Below are 18,176 nucleotides of genomic sequence, written 5' to 3' on the forward strand. Positions count from 1 at the left end.
CAACTTTCCTCATAGAACTGCTTTTGCAGCAAGCATCCCATAAGTTTTGGTATGTTGTGTTTCCATTTTCATTTGTTTCAAGGGTTTTAAAATTTCCCTTTTTATCTCTTCTCACCCATTGCATGTTCAGGAGTGTGTTGTTTAATTTCCATGTATCTGTGAATTTTCCTAATTTTCTCCTATCGTTAATTTTTAGTTTTATACCATTTTGACTTGAAAAGGTACTTAATATGAGTTCAACCTCTTTAATTTGTTAAGACTTGTTTTGTGGCCTAACATATGATCTAACCTGAGAACGTTCTGTGCGCACTTAAGAGGAATGTGTATTTTGCTGCTGTTGCGTGGAGTGTTCTGTGTATGTCTGTTAGGTCTCCAGTTGGGCAGGGCTGCTGCCCATGCTCTGTCGTATGGCTCCCCATTCAAGCAGGGATGCTGGCTGGGCATCAACTGGAGCCACTAACTGGGCTCTGTAATTACCTCTGGCCAGGTGGGGATGCTGTGCTCCCTGGCAGGGCAGTGCTGCTGGCTGGATTCTGTGATTGGGCGGGGGGCGGGGTGCTCAGGCTATGCTCCGTGACTGGGCAGGCTGCTGCGTGTGCTTGACTGTTGAGTAAGGTCGCTGGCCAGGATCCCCGGTCAGGCAGGGCCACCAGCTGTACCCTGCAGCTGGGTGGAGCTGCAGGCTGTGCTCTGTGGTCAGTTGGGGTGCCTGTCTGGGCTCCTTAGTCAGGTCAGGTCGCAGGGTATGTTCTGCTTTTGGGAGGAGTTGTTGGATGGGTTCCCAGCTTGGGCAAAGCAGAAGGCTCTGCTCAACAATCGGGTGGGCCCGTAGGCTGGGCTCCAAGGCTGCCTGGGGTCACTGTTTGGGCCCCCCAAGAGGTTACAGCTTTTATTTTACATTATTATATTTTGTAGAAGCTCTATTTGTTTATTTGTCAATTCCAACAGATCATTTTTAATATGCTCTATTCCTTAGTCATACTTTCAAAATGTATGTGTGACTACTCACACATACATACACACACACGAATACTTATTTTATCCAGTAATCCCTATATATGCATTATTTAGAAGTCTGATTCTGTTTACTGTTGCTTCTTCTCATTCTATTATATTTGTGTCTTTCCTTGTGTCGTTCTTCAGTTTTTGATGGTACATTCATGTTCCTTAGAACTTCATCTGTCTCTGGGAAGATGTAAAGACTACGTATTTACTTTGGCTTCTGCCAGGCATCTCAGACCATTATCAAACCAAGATCATTCGAAGACAAATTATCTACTGTGGTTTTCTTCAAGGTGCTTGAGTAATGTGAATTCTAACTCTAAATCCATATAAAGGTTGTGTTGTGGTCCTGAATTTTCAGAGTATCTTTTGCCCCTACCCAGAATCAAGACAGAGACAGGTAAGTCTCCTTATGATCTCTTTGTGGAATGGTTTTTTCCTAGTTCATCTAACCAGGGCCTCACCTACTGGGTCTCCAGTCTGTCCTTGTACCTCACACAGGCACCAGGCTTGGTCCCATTTCCTCTGTGAACAGCTGCTGTGTCTGGACTTCTAGAGTTTTACATTGTAGGAAGTAAAATAAAGATGTTCATGCCTGGTGACTAGTACTATCTCCTAAGGAAATTATTCACAGAAGGAAAAAAAAATACTAAGGTGTTGATTTTCTTCCTGTGTGATGAAAGGAAGGGGATAGGAGAGGACTTTCTGTACTTGGCAAGCTTGTAGGAGCTATGAGAAATGGTGACACAACTCAATAATGATATAAATACAGATAATCAGAGGAAAGAGAACATGGTTTTTATAAGAGAATTCCTCTTAAATCAGCCACAAACCCTGAAATGGCATTAAACAGGGAGACAGTGAGATATAAGAACCAGGAGAATGATTAATTTAAAATTTCCACAAATCTCTAACAAAGTTCCATATTGAAGTTATCTTTAAAAAACATAACTCATCTGCAAAACAGAAACAGACTTGCAGACATAGTAAACAATATTATGGTTACTAGGGAAAGGGGGCGGGAAGGGATACATTTAGGAGTTTGAGATATACAAATGCTAGCTACTATATATAAAAATAAAAAAGTTTCTTCTGTATAGCACAGGGAACTCTGTTCAGTATCTTGTAATAAACTTTGTCGGAAAAAAATGTGAAAACGAATACATGGATGTATACGCATGACTGGGACATTGTGCTGTACACCAGAAATGGACACACTGTAATTGACTGTATTTCAATTAAAAAAAAATATGGAGGAGGGTATAGCTCAGTGGTAGAGCACATGCTTAGCAAGCATGAGGCCCTGGGTTCAATCCCCAGTACCGCCATTAAAAATAAATAAATAAGTAAATAAATAAATAAATAAACCTAACTGCCCCCCCCAAATAAATAACATTTTAAAAATACATATTAAGTCAAATACATGCAGACACACACATACATATAGAGTCATATACGGTTGCTTTGGCTCTGCTCTGGCAGGAAAATGCCAAGCTCAGGAAGAGTCACGACAGGGAAAAGTGTATAGTTTTGCGATTGAGCAGAAGAGCAGCAGGTGAGTTTCACGGTGGGCAAGTACAGTTTAAAACACCACTGTGACACAAAGGGAAAGGACAACACATTAATTAATTAGTGTCCTAACCAGACAGCTCAGCACCCCCCAGTGCAGACCTCTCTCACCGACACGGCTGCGACAAGGCCCCCAGCTCATGTCCCCGTCTCTGCCACAGCCCTTTGTGATCCCTCTCCCAGCTGCAATCAAGGCCATTTTAAAAATGACACATAAATCTGACTGTATCACTCTGCCTGCCTGACAGTCTCCAATGGCGCTTCTGCTCTAAAGAAAGAGATACAGAGTCCTGAACGTGGTCCACACGTGAGGCCCTGCACGCCGGCCTGCCTCCACTCCGGCCTCGCTCCCCACCCTCACACTCTGCTCGGGCCACCTTGCGGTTCCCTGCCTGTCACACTCCTCCCACGCCAGGCTACTCCATCTCCCGTGTTCTCATCTCGCTCTTCATCCACTGAACGCCATTCACTCCGAACGTGGCCTCCTCAAGAAGGCCCCCCCCGCAGGCCTCCGTTACTCACTCTCACAGCACTGCTGTTTTAGTGTCTCGGAGCTGCTATGACAGATCACCGCACACTTGGTGGCTTACAACAGCACCTTTATTCCCTGTCAGTTCTGAAGGCCAGAAGTCTGAAATCGGTTTTACTGGGCTGACATCGGGGTATGAGCAGACGTGGTCCCTTCTTGGAGGCTCTGAGGGGAGAATCGTTCCCTTGTCTTTCTCAGCTTCTAGAGGCCACGTGTCTTCCGTGGCTCGTGGCCCCCACCCCCATCTTCAGAGCACGTCACTCCAATCTCCGCTCCCATTGTCACATGCCCGTCCCTCTCGACTCTGACCCTCCTGCCCCTCTCTTACAGGGACCGTAGGGTGACAGCGGGTTTACCCAGATGATACGGTATCATCTCCTCATCTTAAGACCTTTACCTCAGTCACATTTGCAAAATCTCTTTTGCTGTACAATATTCCATAACATACTGACAGAGATTAGGACGTGATATTTGGGTGAACCATTATTCTGTCTCCCACAACTGTGTGCCTTTCCTTCAAAGCACTTAGCACCATTAGTAATAATACAGCAGATACTCATTCACGTCATTGTGTGAGTGACATTCATCGACTCCCCAGACCACCAGCTCCACCAGGGTAAGAACAGGGCCCGTTTTCCTCCCTGACTGGACCCTCAGCACCCAGGCCAGGTTCAAGAAATACTTACTGAATGAACAGATGGATTATTATCCAGCCACTAAGAAGAATAATTAGGAAGGCAAAGTGGTAACATACCTATAAGGAAACTTTTCCTGTGAACTTCCATTACAGTTTTCGCTTTGTTTATGCAATTAACCAAAACCAAAAGGAAACAAACAAACAAAAAACTCCGTAGTAAGCTCACAGAGAACTTCACCCGAAACAGATGTTTCTAAGTTGACTACTCACTTAGTGTCCAAGAGCTGAAGCTGGTGGTTACTGTCTCTGTGGGACATCTTCAGTTTGGTGCTTTGCTCTGATATTGACAAGTCCACTCTGTTCAAAAGCTGAGAAATCTGGAAAAGAAACTTTGCTTGTCAATGTTCCAGCAAACCTTTTCAGAGGCAATTTCAGAAAACAGTAGTAAGCGGTATTCTAGTCTTAAATTAAATTCAATCTAATTTCAGTAAATTCATTTTAATAAACTCATGTCTCCATTTTCTTTCATACACATCCACAAAAAATCCAGACCAATAGCACTCGACTACAGGTCTCTGATGGGCAAGCCCAGCTCCTGCCGGGGACCACTACTTCCACCTGCTGGCACAAAACACAAGTCCTTTTTAACCAGGAATTTCTACCATTAGGGAGGCTGCTAGTCGCAGAGAATGGCATTCTTATCACTTACAAAATCCATCAAAATTCCAGATTTACCTCCGCATCAAAGTAAGTTACCAGAAAATACAATTTGCGGGTGGGGGTGGCTTTGGGGGTGATTGGGTTTATTTATTTATGTTTAATGGAGGTACCGGGGACCGAATCCAGGCCCCCATGCATGCTAAGCACGCACTCTACTACTGAGCTATTCCCTCCTGAAAATACAGCTCTTAAACTATAACCCCCTTACTCCTTTCTCCCACTACCTACTCATTTCCCTCATCTTTTTACTGAAATTTAATACAAAACTAGTCCTCTACGAAATGCCTTTATTTTCTGCAATAATTCCATCTGAAGTTAAGGAACTGATACTCAGTGTTCCTTACTTCAAGATTCCTGGAGTTAAGTATTTATCAGATCTGGAGCAAAGGAAAAGCACATCTCTTTTCATGGATTTCTATGTGTTTTTCTACTTGGTTTGGCTACCAGAAAGCTTCGTATTTCCTTAGCAACTATTTTCTGATGTAATAATTCTGTCCTCACTTTTCTTTACAGAAAATTATTGGACTTGTCATGTCACTGTACCCCCTTTTCCCCATGATTCCATAATAACTGTGCTTTTTACATGAGCAGCTTTCGATTCTGGTTGGAGGTTGTCAGGACACAAGCATGTTTAACCCAACAAACTGACCAGACACCCCATTTTACTGGAACAGCCTCCCTTCAAATGAAGAGGCAAGCAGACACTGCAGGGAAAGTCCTAGAAGACGGGCCACATTGTGACAAAGGGAAACTTCCAAGTGGCCAAAAAGCAACCAAAAGTTTTGCTTTGAGAAGCTAATCTGTGAATTTCAAGGTGGAAGCCTCTGAAATCTATGAGCCAGCCTGCCCTACAGCTTTGTTCTAATTTTTCCCCACATACAAACTGTGTGCCGAGGCAGCCCACCAAGTCCCATGAATACAGTAACTACTTCCTGAACCCAAAACTGGGACGAGAGGCATGTGAAACAATGCTTTGACCCCTTACCTGTGCGGGAGGTAGTTCTGGAGACAGAATTTAGAATTTCTGGGACACATTAATTGTTTGAGGGACGAGGGGGAAAGAATCTTTACAATTAGGATTGTTCCGAAAAATCTTGGCATTTTGGTCGCCAGACGTATGAAGGGTCACCCCGGTGAAACAGAAGGAAGAAATGAAGGAGATGCTTACGCAGGGTGCCCCATCTCGTTTCTCCTGTTATTCTTAGAAAAGAGCAAGTCACCCCCTCTCGGAGAGCCAGCTGAAACGGGCCCTACCTGTCCCTCTGCGTCCTTGATCTTCGTTTCCAGGAGAAGCTTGGCGGCTTGCTGCTCTTTGTTCAAGTGCTGGAGGCCCTCGCACGTGCTTTTGTGCTCCGCAGAGAGCCGCGCAATGCTGGCGTCACACCTGTCCGGGCAGACAACAAAGCTAATTCTTACTAGATTTTTAAAACACGCACTGGGGCTTCCTCCCGAACTATGCAATGCACCACCGCGCTCAAAGAAATCTCACTGTGAGTCACTCTTTTTCAAAGAGATTCGCGTGAATTCAGAGAGCTGCTCTCATCATGGATTTCAAGTTAAACCACAGGGATGCGGCCTAGTCTGCCTAAAGGCGTAACCATCAGAGGAGCAAAGGCTTTACGATGCTCACGAGTACAAAGCTGAGCACACGGTGAGAGCCCAGTTACAGAAAGCTTATGGAGCGAGCTGGGTGTGGCCCGTCTCTCTTCAGTGCCACCTCCGCCCTCTCAAGTTCGGGGCCCCTTTGGGTTCTGAGGTAGCTTCTCCCACATGCGAAAGCACTGCTCCCAGCCTTTTACCGAACCCCCACGAGGCTGCTGCCTTGAGTGGGGTCCAGGCCAGGGGAAGGCTCTGCTGCTGGTCCACGCTGCCCTGCCCTCGGGCCTTACAACTGGGTGGTTTCAAAGGCTCCCCACGGTCTCTGTGGCAGATGAGGCGGGTAAAGCCTCTTGTCCAACCCTAACAGGAGAGTTAGAGAATGACCCCCGAGGAGCTTACAGCCAAGTCATGCTCTGTTTCGACGCAGTCACTCCTGCTTTGAGAAGTGGCTGCCACTTGCTCCTGGGGTCCAGCAGAGGTAGTGTGCCTAGGCTGGGGTCACCGGGTGACCCCGTCACCTGGACCGCCCTTCATGACCACCACGCCACAGAGGAGGGCAAATGGGCAGCACTCCATCTTCAAGGGGAGGGATGTATAGATGTGAGGCCTCACAGGTCCCAAAGGCATAAGTCAGTTACATGAGCCCAGACTCCCATGGCCTCTACTCTAGCTACTTTCCTTCAACTCACATGTATGTCCTGGGGTCAAATGAGTGTAAAATGCGTATGTGCAAGGAACTAAGGAACCAAAAAAACAAAAAAACAAAAAAACAAAGATAGATTAACATCCATCAAGAAAACTGTGAACTATTAAAAAAAAAGGCAGAGATGAAAAAAGAACAAGTGGGTAAGAGAAAAAAAATCAGAAATCCTAGATATAAACTAAACAGCTTTCTTCATGGAACTGACAGACTCTAGACTGGACAAGACTGAAGACAGCATCAGTGGAGTAGAAGTCAGCAAGTAGCAAGGTGCTCACTCAGAATTCAGCAAAGACAGATGGAGACTCAAAACATGAAAAGACAGTTAAGAAAGACAGAGGACAAAGAAAGATGCTAACACAAGAGAAGTCGAGGAGTTCCAGAAGAAATATGGAGAGGGTGGTATAGAAGCAGTATTTGAAGTGCAGGTGCTGACAATTTTCTAAGACTAAAGAAAGATGCGAGTTTTTAAAGTGTTCAGTGAATACAAACTGGAGTAATTAAAAATAAATAGAGCAGGGTGCAAATTAGATAACCCATGATAAAGATAAAATCTTAAAAGCAACCAGAGGCTAAAGACAGGTAGGCCACCAATGACTGTAACACAATGACTGACAGAACCCAGTAGGTATCAGGAGACAATAAACACCTGAAGATGTTGGAGAAACATCTTCTCAGGATTGAGGAGAAATAACCTATCAACCAAGAATAAGTGCAAAATGAAGATAAAGACAGTTTCAGACACACAAAGATTAAGGAACGTATCACCCACACACCCATACTGAAAGTCACTAAATACTGTACTTCAGTAAGAAAAGCCCTCAGAAAGGAGTAGGATGCAAGAAACAATGGGGAGCCAACTGAGAAATCTTTTGAAAAATTCACTTTCTGTAGACTCCAAAGCAAGTAAGCTACCAGCTCAATTATTCCAACCTTCTTGAGTCCTCATGTGGTACTGACTCACATTTTCTCCAAGTTGAATAACTTGTTTAGCTTAGTCATTTGGTTAAAATGCTATAATCCTTTCTGGTAGTACCAGAAAAAAATGTAATAGGGAAAAATTTTTAAATATTTAAGATATATTTAAAAACACAATGTGACAAACTGCATACATGCATTTTTTAAACTTTTAATATTTGCCATAAAACTGATACAAATTAAAGCAATAATTATACATTGTCCTTTTGTATTGAAAATCTTTTTCAGTGCTAATACCCAATGCTGGAGTGTGTGGAATCAGGCTACATCACACACTATAGGTGGAAAAGTGGATTTCACAAGCTTTCTAGAGGGCATCTTGGCAGCTTACACCCCAAATCCTGAAACAGGAATATATTTCTATGTCCCTTTCAATCTAGGTATCAGCCCCAAAGGAACAAGTGTGAGCAAGTAAAAAATCAAACTAAATACAATTCTGTATAAAGCCCTTGAATAATTTCCTGCTGTTTTAGGATAAAATCAAAATCCCTTAATATGCTCAGAAAGAGCTGGTCCCGACCCACCACCTCTGTGCACCATCTCCCACATTCTGCCCCCTTCTCCCTCTGCGCTCAGCCACACCGATCGCGCCGCAGGGCTTTGAACTTACTCCCACATCCAGGCCCTGACTCACTTTGTTCTCTCTGGAATGTTCTTCCCTGATCTCTTCGCCTGGTTAGTGACTATTTATCCCTCAGAGCCAAGCACGCAAGTCAGCTCCTTACCGACACCTTCCTGGAGCCCCCAGGGAAGTTCAGACGCAGCAATTAGACACTTTCAGGACGCCCCACATTTCTCTTTTGCTGAACTTCTTATAATTAAAATGGATGATCATTAATCTCTTAATCCTTGTTTCATGACACACTCTCATCATTGGTCCTTGCATGGGTCACTTTATTAAGTTAATTTTTTTAATAACTGCTCCAGTGAAAGTAAGCATCATGAACCCTGTGTCATCATTCCCTTGTTTTTCTTTTAAGACTGTACTGAACACATACAATCAGCACACAAATGCATGCATACATCTATATACAATATCTATTTCTTGAAAGTATATGTATGTGTATTTCAGTTAAATTCAACTTTCACAGGAGGCATTATGCCACAGGTATATTTTGAAGGTAATTTTTTCACTTATTGCTAAGACTTATCTATATTGTTAAACATCACTGTAGTTGTTCATTCGAACTACAGAATAACAATTCATTGTTTGTTACAATTTAGTTGTCCATACTACCACTGATGGGTACTTTGGACTATTTTGGGATTTTGCTATTGTGACCCATGCTGCTGTGAACGTGCCCCCCTGTGGTACAGGTACAATAATGTCTCTTGGGCAGAAATGAATGGATCACAGAGTACGTGAATGTTCAACACTGGAAGGTAATATCAGACCCCCCTAATTTACACTCCCCTTAGCAAAGGATAAGAGATCCTAGGCACCTACACCAATGCTTGGCATTTTCAGATGTTTCAGATGCCAATTAGCTGGGTGAAAAAAAAAACCTATGTTGCTGTATTTTTAAATTTTCATTTCAACATCAACCAATGTTGAATTTTTTCACATGTTTATTGACCACATGTGTTTCTTCCTTGGTAAACCGTTGGTCCGTGTCTCTTACCTACTGTTACACTGGATTGCTTGTATTGTTCTTGTTAACTTGTAGAGGGTCTTTATATATTCGTGACACTACCAGCATATAAGGGAAAAAAGGGTAATGAATATCGCTGTCTCAGCCAGCACTGAGTCAAAGGCATCATTCCTGTCCTTTCAAAATACACTCACAGAAGACAATCTCGGGGCTTGAATGTAGCTGCGTGCATGACTCAACAGATTTAGTTAAACAAGAATTTTCAATGAACCTGACCAGTTGTCCTATTTCATCCTGATGTTATATTATAGGTGAGCCAGTAATGTCCTCATTCCAAATTTTCCCTTTTCAGGTCTTTGGGCAGCTGTTATCGCCAAGGCACAGTTCCTGGCGTGGCCAGCAGGTGGCAGAATGACTCTATCGCTTGGCCAATCTGATCAATAATGGCAGAGAGGTGGTAAGAAGTCCAGGAGAGGGTCCCAAGGACATGACTCGGGCAACACGCTTAAGCAGAACTTCTCTTACAGCTTGTGACATGGTGGCAATGACATTTAAAATATTAAGCTGCTCATCTTCCATATTATAATAACTATTATATATATATATAATTATTGTACATATACATCATTAAGAACTGGAAATAATTCAACTGAATCAGATTATACAGCAATTTACATCCCAGGGCACTGTCAAAAACAGTAGAGCAATCTGCCAGCAACTAGTGGAGCCTAAGATTTGGGTGTGACACCAACAGAGGCAGGCAGCTTAATAAAAGATGAGGGGAAAAGATGGTCACAGAGAGCCTTATTAAAACCACTATCATCCCGGGCTGACCGTGCAGCCTCTGCAGGATAACGTCAGTCCTGACATGAGAGGCTTTATATTGCAAGCCAATAGACATTGCTTAAACAGTCCAGCTAAGTCACTAAACAAAAAAACAAAACAAAATGCCCAGGGGCATCAGTGTCCCAGATTGCTATAAACGCCCAGTTTTTAACAAAAGTGATAAGATATACAAAGAAACAGGAAAATGTGAAATAAAGGGGAAAAGAGTAGGCAAAAGAAGCTAAAAGAAGCTGTCTGTGACAAATGCTGGAGAGGCTGTGGAGAAAAGGGAACCCTCCTACACTGCTGGTGGGAATGCAGTTTGGTGCAGCCACTGTGGAAAACAGTATGGAGATTCCTCAAAAGACTAGGAATAGACTTACCATATGACCCAGGAATCCTGCTCCTGGGCATATATCCAGAAGGAACCCTACTTCAAAATGACACCTGCACCCCAATGTTCATAGCAGCACTATTTACAATAGCCAAGACACGGAAACAGCCTAAATGTCCATCAACAGATGACTGGATAAAGAAGAGGTGGTACATTTATACAATGGAATACTACTCAGCCATAAATAGAATGAAATAATGCCATTTGCAGCAACATGGGGGGACCTGGAGACTGTCATACTAAATGAAGCTAGAAAGAGAAAGAAAAACAACATATGATATCACTTACAGTGGAATCCAGAAAATTACACAAAAGAACTTATTTACAAAACAGACTCACAGACACAGAAAACAAACTTATGGTTACCAGGAGAGAAAGAGAAGGTGGAAGGATAAATTGGGAGTTCAGGATTTGTAGATACAAATTACTATATATAAAATAGATTTAAACAGCAAGGTCCTACTGTATAGCACAGGGAACTACATTTGATACTTTGCAATGGCCTATAGTGAAAAAGAATATGAAAAGGAATATATGTACATAAAACTGAATCACTATGCTGTACACCAGAAGTTAACACAACATTGTAAAAAACCAACTATACTTCAGTTAAAAAAAAAGACAATGACTTTAACGATAAAAATAAATGCCTTCTTCACCAAGGCATCTATTGCCCTGTGAATACGTACACACAGCAGCGATAGATTAGATGAAGAATTTAGAAATGTGCCCAATATGGTTAACTTAAAACACCGTAGTATCTACTCCACCAGCTTTCCAGATCTTAATACCCACTTTAGTTTTTCAATCTTATTTATCAAGGAGAAACTCAAACATATACAAAAACAGAGTAGCATGAGGAACCTCCATTTACCCATCACCCAGCCTCAATGACCTTCAAATGTTGGCCAATCATTTGATGCCGTACACACACTCCCAACCACCTTAACCCTTCAATATTAAATTGAAGCAAATCCCAGATGTCATAACATTTCATCCACAGATGTTTCAGTATGAATCTCTAAAAGATAAGGACCCTTCTTTTCTTAAACATAACCATACTACCATTATCACATCTGAAAAAAAAGAATTAAGTCCTCAGTATTGTCAAATATACTAGTAGTGTTCAGACTTCCAAATGCCTTATAAATGTCATAATTTTTATTGCTGATTTTAAAATCAGGTTTCAAATAAGGTAGTTACACGGTAGTTGCTGCTTTGTCTTTCATGTTGCTTCATATTGTGAGGGTCCTCCTCCGTCTCTTTTTTTCTTCAAATTTATTTCATAAAGCAAATTAGGTTTTACAATAAAAAACTATAGGAAATAACAACAACAAAAAAATAAAAAAATAAAATAACAAGTGTGGATGAGGGTGTGTAGAAACCAGAGCCTCACACACATAAAATGGTGCAGCCACTTTGGAGAACAGTCTGGCTGTTCTGTTCCCCAAAAGGTCAAATACAGAGTTACCATAGTCCTCAGCATCTACACTCCTAGATACACGTATCCACAAGGAAAGACAGGACTACACGAACTTGTACATAAATGCTTGTAACATTATTTACAATGGCTAAAACATTTTAAGGTGATGATGTCCAGCTTACCTTGCCTACCCTGAGGGAACTTGCACATCTGCCTCAGAAGACAAGGTATTTCTTCTCCTCTAAGGCTCTGACCCTGACGTGCAAACAGACCTCGTAGAGGAAAGTGGATGAAGCCACTGGGTCTTGGAAAAAAGAGTCAAACAATGGACCAAATGTCCTGGTAGAAACAGGAAAGCTAAACTCCCTGTGCTCTGCAATAGGAAGGAATGAGAAACTCTCCGAAAAAGTCCTGTTTAGGGTGTGCTCTGCTTAGTGGGCAAGGGTGTCTGTCACCTCCATAGAGAATCTGCCTTTGCCTCTTCCAGCTGAATCTTCAGGGGGCTATCAGGGTCTGTCTCCTATCAGCTGTCACCAATGGATCCAAAAATACTGTAAAATAAAACCTAGAATAATACTGCCACCTCATAATTTAAGAATATCACTCAAAAAGTTCATATTCTCTCAACGTCATGACATAATGAATGCAAGAAAGCCACAAATTTGCCAAGGAACTTTTCTTTCACACGAGTTTATTTCAGCAAAGGCTCGCTAGCATCCCAGGGGAGAGAGGAATGGAGCCACAAAACAAAGCAAAACCACGCACTGCTCACAATGCAGACTGTTGCAGAGTAAAAGCATTTGTTAGAGAAGGAACACGCTGGGGAGAGAATTTAATAAGAAACTACAGAAGAAAAATGTAAAAACTCCTAAAAGTATTTCAAAAGAATCTCTTATGTCCATGTATGACTGAAAAATTGTACTGAACACTGGAATTTGACACAACACTGTAAAATGATTATGAATCAATAAAAATGTTAAAAAAAAAAAAAAGAATCTCTCCATTGTGTAACCAGTATCACGAGGACAATTTCACTGGCGCTGCCCCTGAAATAATAATACGGCTTCCATTAGCTCTGTATTCACTCCATCCTGTGCCCGCACGAAGCCTCTTATATCTATTGCCTCATTTCATCTTCAAATGCCACCAAAGTGACTAGGGAGATCTTCAAAGCTCTCCTGAACTTCCTCCTCTGCCTGGGAGCTCTGAAGCTCTCTAACTCCTCCCAGTTCTGGCAGGTACAAGAGAGCTGGGGTGTCTTTTAAGCCGATCTCCACAAAAAAGATTCAAGTTTTTTCAATCCAATTCCAGTGATTTTCCAGATGATTAATTCATCCACATAAACATTTCCTGAGTATCTGCTGTCTTCTAGAGACTCTTCTAGGCACTCAGGTTACAAAAATAAAAGATGTGGTACTCCACCCCAAGACAGTGAAGACAACAGAGAGACTCGATGGAACAGAGAGTGGTGTGGCAGCTCGGGAGAAGGGGTGTCCAGGAAGACTTCCTGGAGGAGGTGACACTTAAGCTGAACTTTAAAGGCTGATTAGAAGTTAAAAAGAAAGGGAAAAAGCACGTGAGGTACAAGAACATCATGTCAAAGGCACAGAAACAGGACAGCATGGCCCATTCAGGGAATAAAAAGCAGCTGATCACTGCTGAAAGGTACAGTGCACGGGCTGAGAGAGGTAAGGGTGTCCTTGGGGTTATCTGTCACCGAGGGCCATTCTAAGGCTTAAGTTCACCCAGATGAGGACAGAAAAATCACACACGAGTGGCAACCAGGAGCCCTCTACTGTGAGACTGCCGTTCATCCAGCAGACCTAAATACACACGCCCAGTATCCCAGGCCCTTCAGGTGCTGTCTGCACACAGACCTGCTCTCACCCCTGTCTGCTCCAAAGAGGCCTTGGATGCTGTGGGTCCCTTTTGTCCACTCCCACCCTTTGCAGACCACCTTCATTTTCACCTGAAACTGATTCGAACTGTCTATTAACTCCATACCCCCGTGTGCACGTGCACCTGACTCTTACTGGCAGCAGAGGGCGGAAGAGGCCCGCAGACACGCCAGAGAGCGTGCCTTTCTAACAAGCCCCTGTGTGATGGTCCATGAGGCACTTTCAGCAGTGAGTGCCCGCAACAGCGCTTTTCATCCTATCTCAGGGGGAAGACCTTGTTTTCAAACTGACCATCCACCACGGACCAACACTTTCAGAAAATAAAATAAAAATGAATGATGAGAAAAGTGAAAGCTTAAGAAGACATACAAAACAGAAGTCCCAACTTTGTGTCACTGGACTCAGTAAATGTAACACGAACCTAGCAAATGACACGGGTCAGCTGAGCCCTCCCCACATCTCCTCTTGCGCCCACAACTCCAACTGCAGAAGCACAAGAAATCATGGCTGCTCAGAAATAGGTCTAATTTGCATCAACATAGATGGATCTGGAGATCCTCATTCTAAGGGAAGTTGGCCAGGAAGAGAAAGATAGATACCATATGACATCACTCATATGTGGAATCTAAAAAAAAAAAAAGAACAAGACACAAATGCACTTATCTATAAAACAGAAACAGACTCACACACATAGAAAACAAACTTATGGTTACTGGGGAGAAAGGGGGTGGGAAGGGATAAATTGGGAGTCTGAGATTTGCAAATATTAACTATTATATATAAAACGGATAAACAAGTTTCTTCTGTACAGCACAGGGAACTATATTCAGTATCTTGTGGTAACCTATAATGAAAAAGAATACGAAAAGAAACACATGTATGTATATGTATGACTGAAACATTTCACTGGACATCAGAAACGGATACATTGTAAACTGAGTGTACTTCAATTAAAAATAAATAAATAAATGAAGAAGGGGAAAAAAACCCCCAAAAAACTAGGTCTAACTTCCACTGTTAGATTTTTATGCCAAAGAAGACGTGCTAGAAGAATGCAAAGAGTCTGCTTTGGGGCTTCGTGACTATATCCCCACTAAAATGGGAAAAGTGGGTGAAAAACAGCTCTCGAAGCAAAGAGGTACAAACCTCTGACCACCTACCTGGCCACTCTTCCCCGAAGATCTCCCAGACCAGAGAGCTGACGCATCTCCAGGGTCTTTAAGGCAGAATTTGTTCCGTAGCTGATGTTGTCCCGGGCACGGATCTGCTCCTGAAGGACCTGGCGACACATAAAAACACTAATGGAGTGAGGCGGAGAGCACAGCTCAAGTGGTGGAGCGCACGCTTAGCATGCAGAAGGTCCTGGGTTCAACCCCCAGTGCCTCCTCCAAATATAAATAAACCTGATTACCTCCCCTCTCCACCAAAATAAAATAATTAAACAATACAATAATAACAACACTAACGGAGTCATTTGAGAACTCACCTGCTGCCACAGAAGCATTTTAGACTTTTGGCAAAAATGAGAATTAACTCCTTTCATAAGAGGCTCCTTTTTTGACGGTCACCTGATATACACATATATGGAGAACCAGGGGCTTACAAAGAAGGATCTCAGAGATCACACCCAGACCAAGGCCCTTAATTTACCAAGAAAAACACTTGAGACTCAGATGTCTGATTTGGTGCTTGTAATATTATGTTTCATCTTACCTAATATTAACATCGCTACTGTACTTTATACATAATAAAGCAAATTCCTGCTTGGTCTAACTGTACACCAGGCACTGTTCTAAGTGTTTTAGGTATGTTAACCCATTTAATCCTCACAACACCCTGTGGAGGAGGTACCATTATTATCCCCATTTCACAGGTGGGGAGGTCTCTAGGCGGTCAAGTAAGTTGCCCAAAGCCAAGGTCAGTACGGAACGGAGCTGGACCTGCACCAGGGAGTCTGGCTCCACAGACCGCGCGCTCCGTCATGACACTACATTGCTTTGCGTTTCCATCCGTCCTTCCAGCTCACTTTAGATTTACAACTTGGCTGCTTTCTATTGTTTCCTTTCTCCTTTTCCTTACTTTGACTGCTGTCATCAGATCGGCCTTCACTGCCTTTCCTCCTCTTGTCACCCGGGGGATGTTCTGGGACACCGCTGGCCCACGAATGGCTTCCGTCCCTTTCCCCACGCGCACAACCATCAGCCCATCTACTCCAGCTCCAGGCCTGCACAGCAACCCCTCTCCTCCACACCGGACACTCACACCCACCCCTACCTGCTCCCTCGCGGTCTCTCTCTTTGTATTCGGTGCTGTTTCGGCACTTCTACTTTGTCTTATGGGCAACTAATTCAATTCATGAAAGTCACCATCCTTGCCTCTAGTTCCTCTACTGACTTTTAAAAATAGTAAGTTCAAGGAAGGAATATCATGTTGTGCCCAGATCTCCTTAAGGAGTCTGTCTTGGTCAGTTGGGGCTGTTGTAACAAAATATGGCAGACTGAGGGACTTATAAACAGCCCACATTTCTTTCCTGCAGCCCTGAAGGCTAGGAAGTCTGACCTGGATGCCAGCATGGTCGCGTTCTGCGCGGGCTCCCTTCCTGGCTTGCAGACTTCTCACTGTGTCTTCCCGTGGGGGGAAGGAGGAAGCTCTGGTCTCTCCTGCTCTTCCTGTAAGGGCCCTTATGACCTCATCCTAAACCTAATTACCCCCCAAAGGCCCCACCTCTAAATACCATCACCTTGGGGATTAAAGCTTCCACATACGAATTTGTTTGGGGGTAGCAGGGGACACACACATTCAGTCCGTAACATGCTCTAATTATATTTCCACTCAAGGTCCACCTGTTTCCTGTTTCGTCCGGGTCTGTTCGAAGGGCTGTGCTCATTCTTCCTCTCTGACTGCTGGGCCCCTTCAGGTGAGATGCTTCTTTTCATTCTTTGCTCACTGGAGTGAGATTAAGAAGGTGGTCCTGGGTGAAGCGGAAGGAGCTTATGAGCTGGAGGTGCAGCCAGTGAGAGCGTAAGAACCGGCGTCCAGCTGAGGCGCCAGGAGGAAGCTGCTCTGTGTCCTGCTCTCCGCAGCCCTCCCGGCCTGGGGCAGGGGGGACACAGCCCAGCATCACAGCCCCTCCTCGCCTGCCTTCATCTCTTTGTGGGCAGGAGACCGGCTCAGTCACAGGGGCCGAGGCAGTCAGACTGGCCTTCCCTCTCTGATCTCTCTGCTGGCTCCCCTGGGCCCTCCTGCCTGCCTATACCAGCTGCTCAGGAAGGTGGCACTGGAGTTGGAAACAGGGAGGAAGGCACCCTAAGCCACCCCTGTCCCTTTACCTCCTGAACCAACCTAGGGGTTTAAAGATACATTCATGTGGAGCTATTTGTTACTACTCATTTTCAGAAATTTGATGACTTACTGACATTTTGCAATCCAACTTGCAAATGAACAGGAAAGCCCTTCTAGACATTATAACTATGCTTCAGTAAATTATTTCTGTGTTCCCCTCCCTTCCCTTCCATATTTTTAAGTATAACACACACGAAGAAAAGTGCACTTATCTTTTAATAGGATTTTCAAACCTCCTGATAAAAAGCAGAAATTAGGCATGTGAGGATTCTGTGTTTTCTCTATTGGAAACCTGGCTGGAGCCACTACAGATAGAGTGATGCTGACAGTGACAGTAAAAAAAAAATATTTCTCTGAAAGGAATTTGGAACCGCTAGACCTATTTGTTATCTGCTGTAGTTTCCAGCTTTTTCTGAATGAACCTGCTCTGAGGGAAGAATAGAAGAAACCAAACCAGTTACAATCACCTGTGAATGGTAAAACATTAGTCATGGGAGCAGACTCTTGCAAGAAAACTTGAGATCTGACTAATCTGGTTCTGACACTCTCCCACTGATGAAAAGGTGCTGGTGTGCACTGTCTCTTCTAGTAGGAAATAACACTTAGTAGTTACAGTTAATAGAAAGTCATACTTAGTATTCTGTAGCAGTGCTTCACATCTTAGTTTATAATAAGGTGGAAGACCATGGGTTCTCAGACATCTTTAGGGTGTGTAAGGACCCCAGGGTGGGGCTTGCTAAACATACAGGTTCCTGGGCCCCACTCCCAGAGAACCAAAGAGAGGGAAAGGCCCAGAAAGGCAGATAGACGGTCATGGTCCCCAGAACACTCCTGGAGAAACACTGCATTAGACACCGTAGAAAAGACAGAGGAAGCAGCAGTGAGGGTGTAGCTCAAGTGGTAGGGTGCATACTTAGCATGCATGAGGTCCTGGGTTCAATCCCTAGTACCTCCTCTAAAAATAAATA

At 43.5% G+C, this 18,176-nt stretch overlaps 1 protein-coding gene across 2 annotated transcripts in view; it reads right to left on the reverse strand.

The window, feature by feature from the left end:
• The window catches only part of FAM81A (family with sequence similarity 81 member A), a 55,226-nt gene that overhangs the window by 9,084 nt on the left and 27,966 nt on the right, over positions 1-18,176 (reverse strand). For both annotated transcript variants that reach the window (XM_072962324.1, XM_072962325.1), the window contains 3 exons: positions 15,027-15,145; positions 5,712-5,841; positions 4,008-4,114 (listed from right to left, as the gene is read on the reverse strand). In XM_072962324.1, coding sequence (XP_072818425.1) covers positions 4,008-4,114; positions 5,712-5,841; positions 15,027-15,145 — 356 coding nt within the window. The remainder of the gene's footprint in view (positions 1-4,007; positions 4,115-5,711; positions 5,842-15,026; positions 15,146-18,176) is intronic.

Source organism: Vicugna pacos, chromosome 6, assembly GCF_048564905.1.
Source record: "Vicugna pacos chromosome 6, VicPac4, whole genome shotgun sequence".
NCBI lineage: Eukaryota > Metazoa > Chordata > Mammalia > Artiodactyla > Camelidae > Vicugna > Vicugna pacos.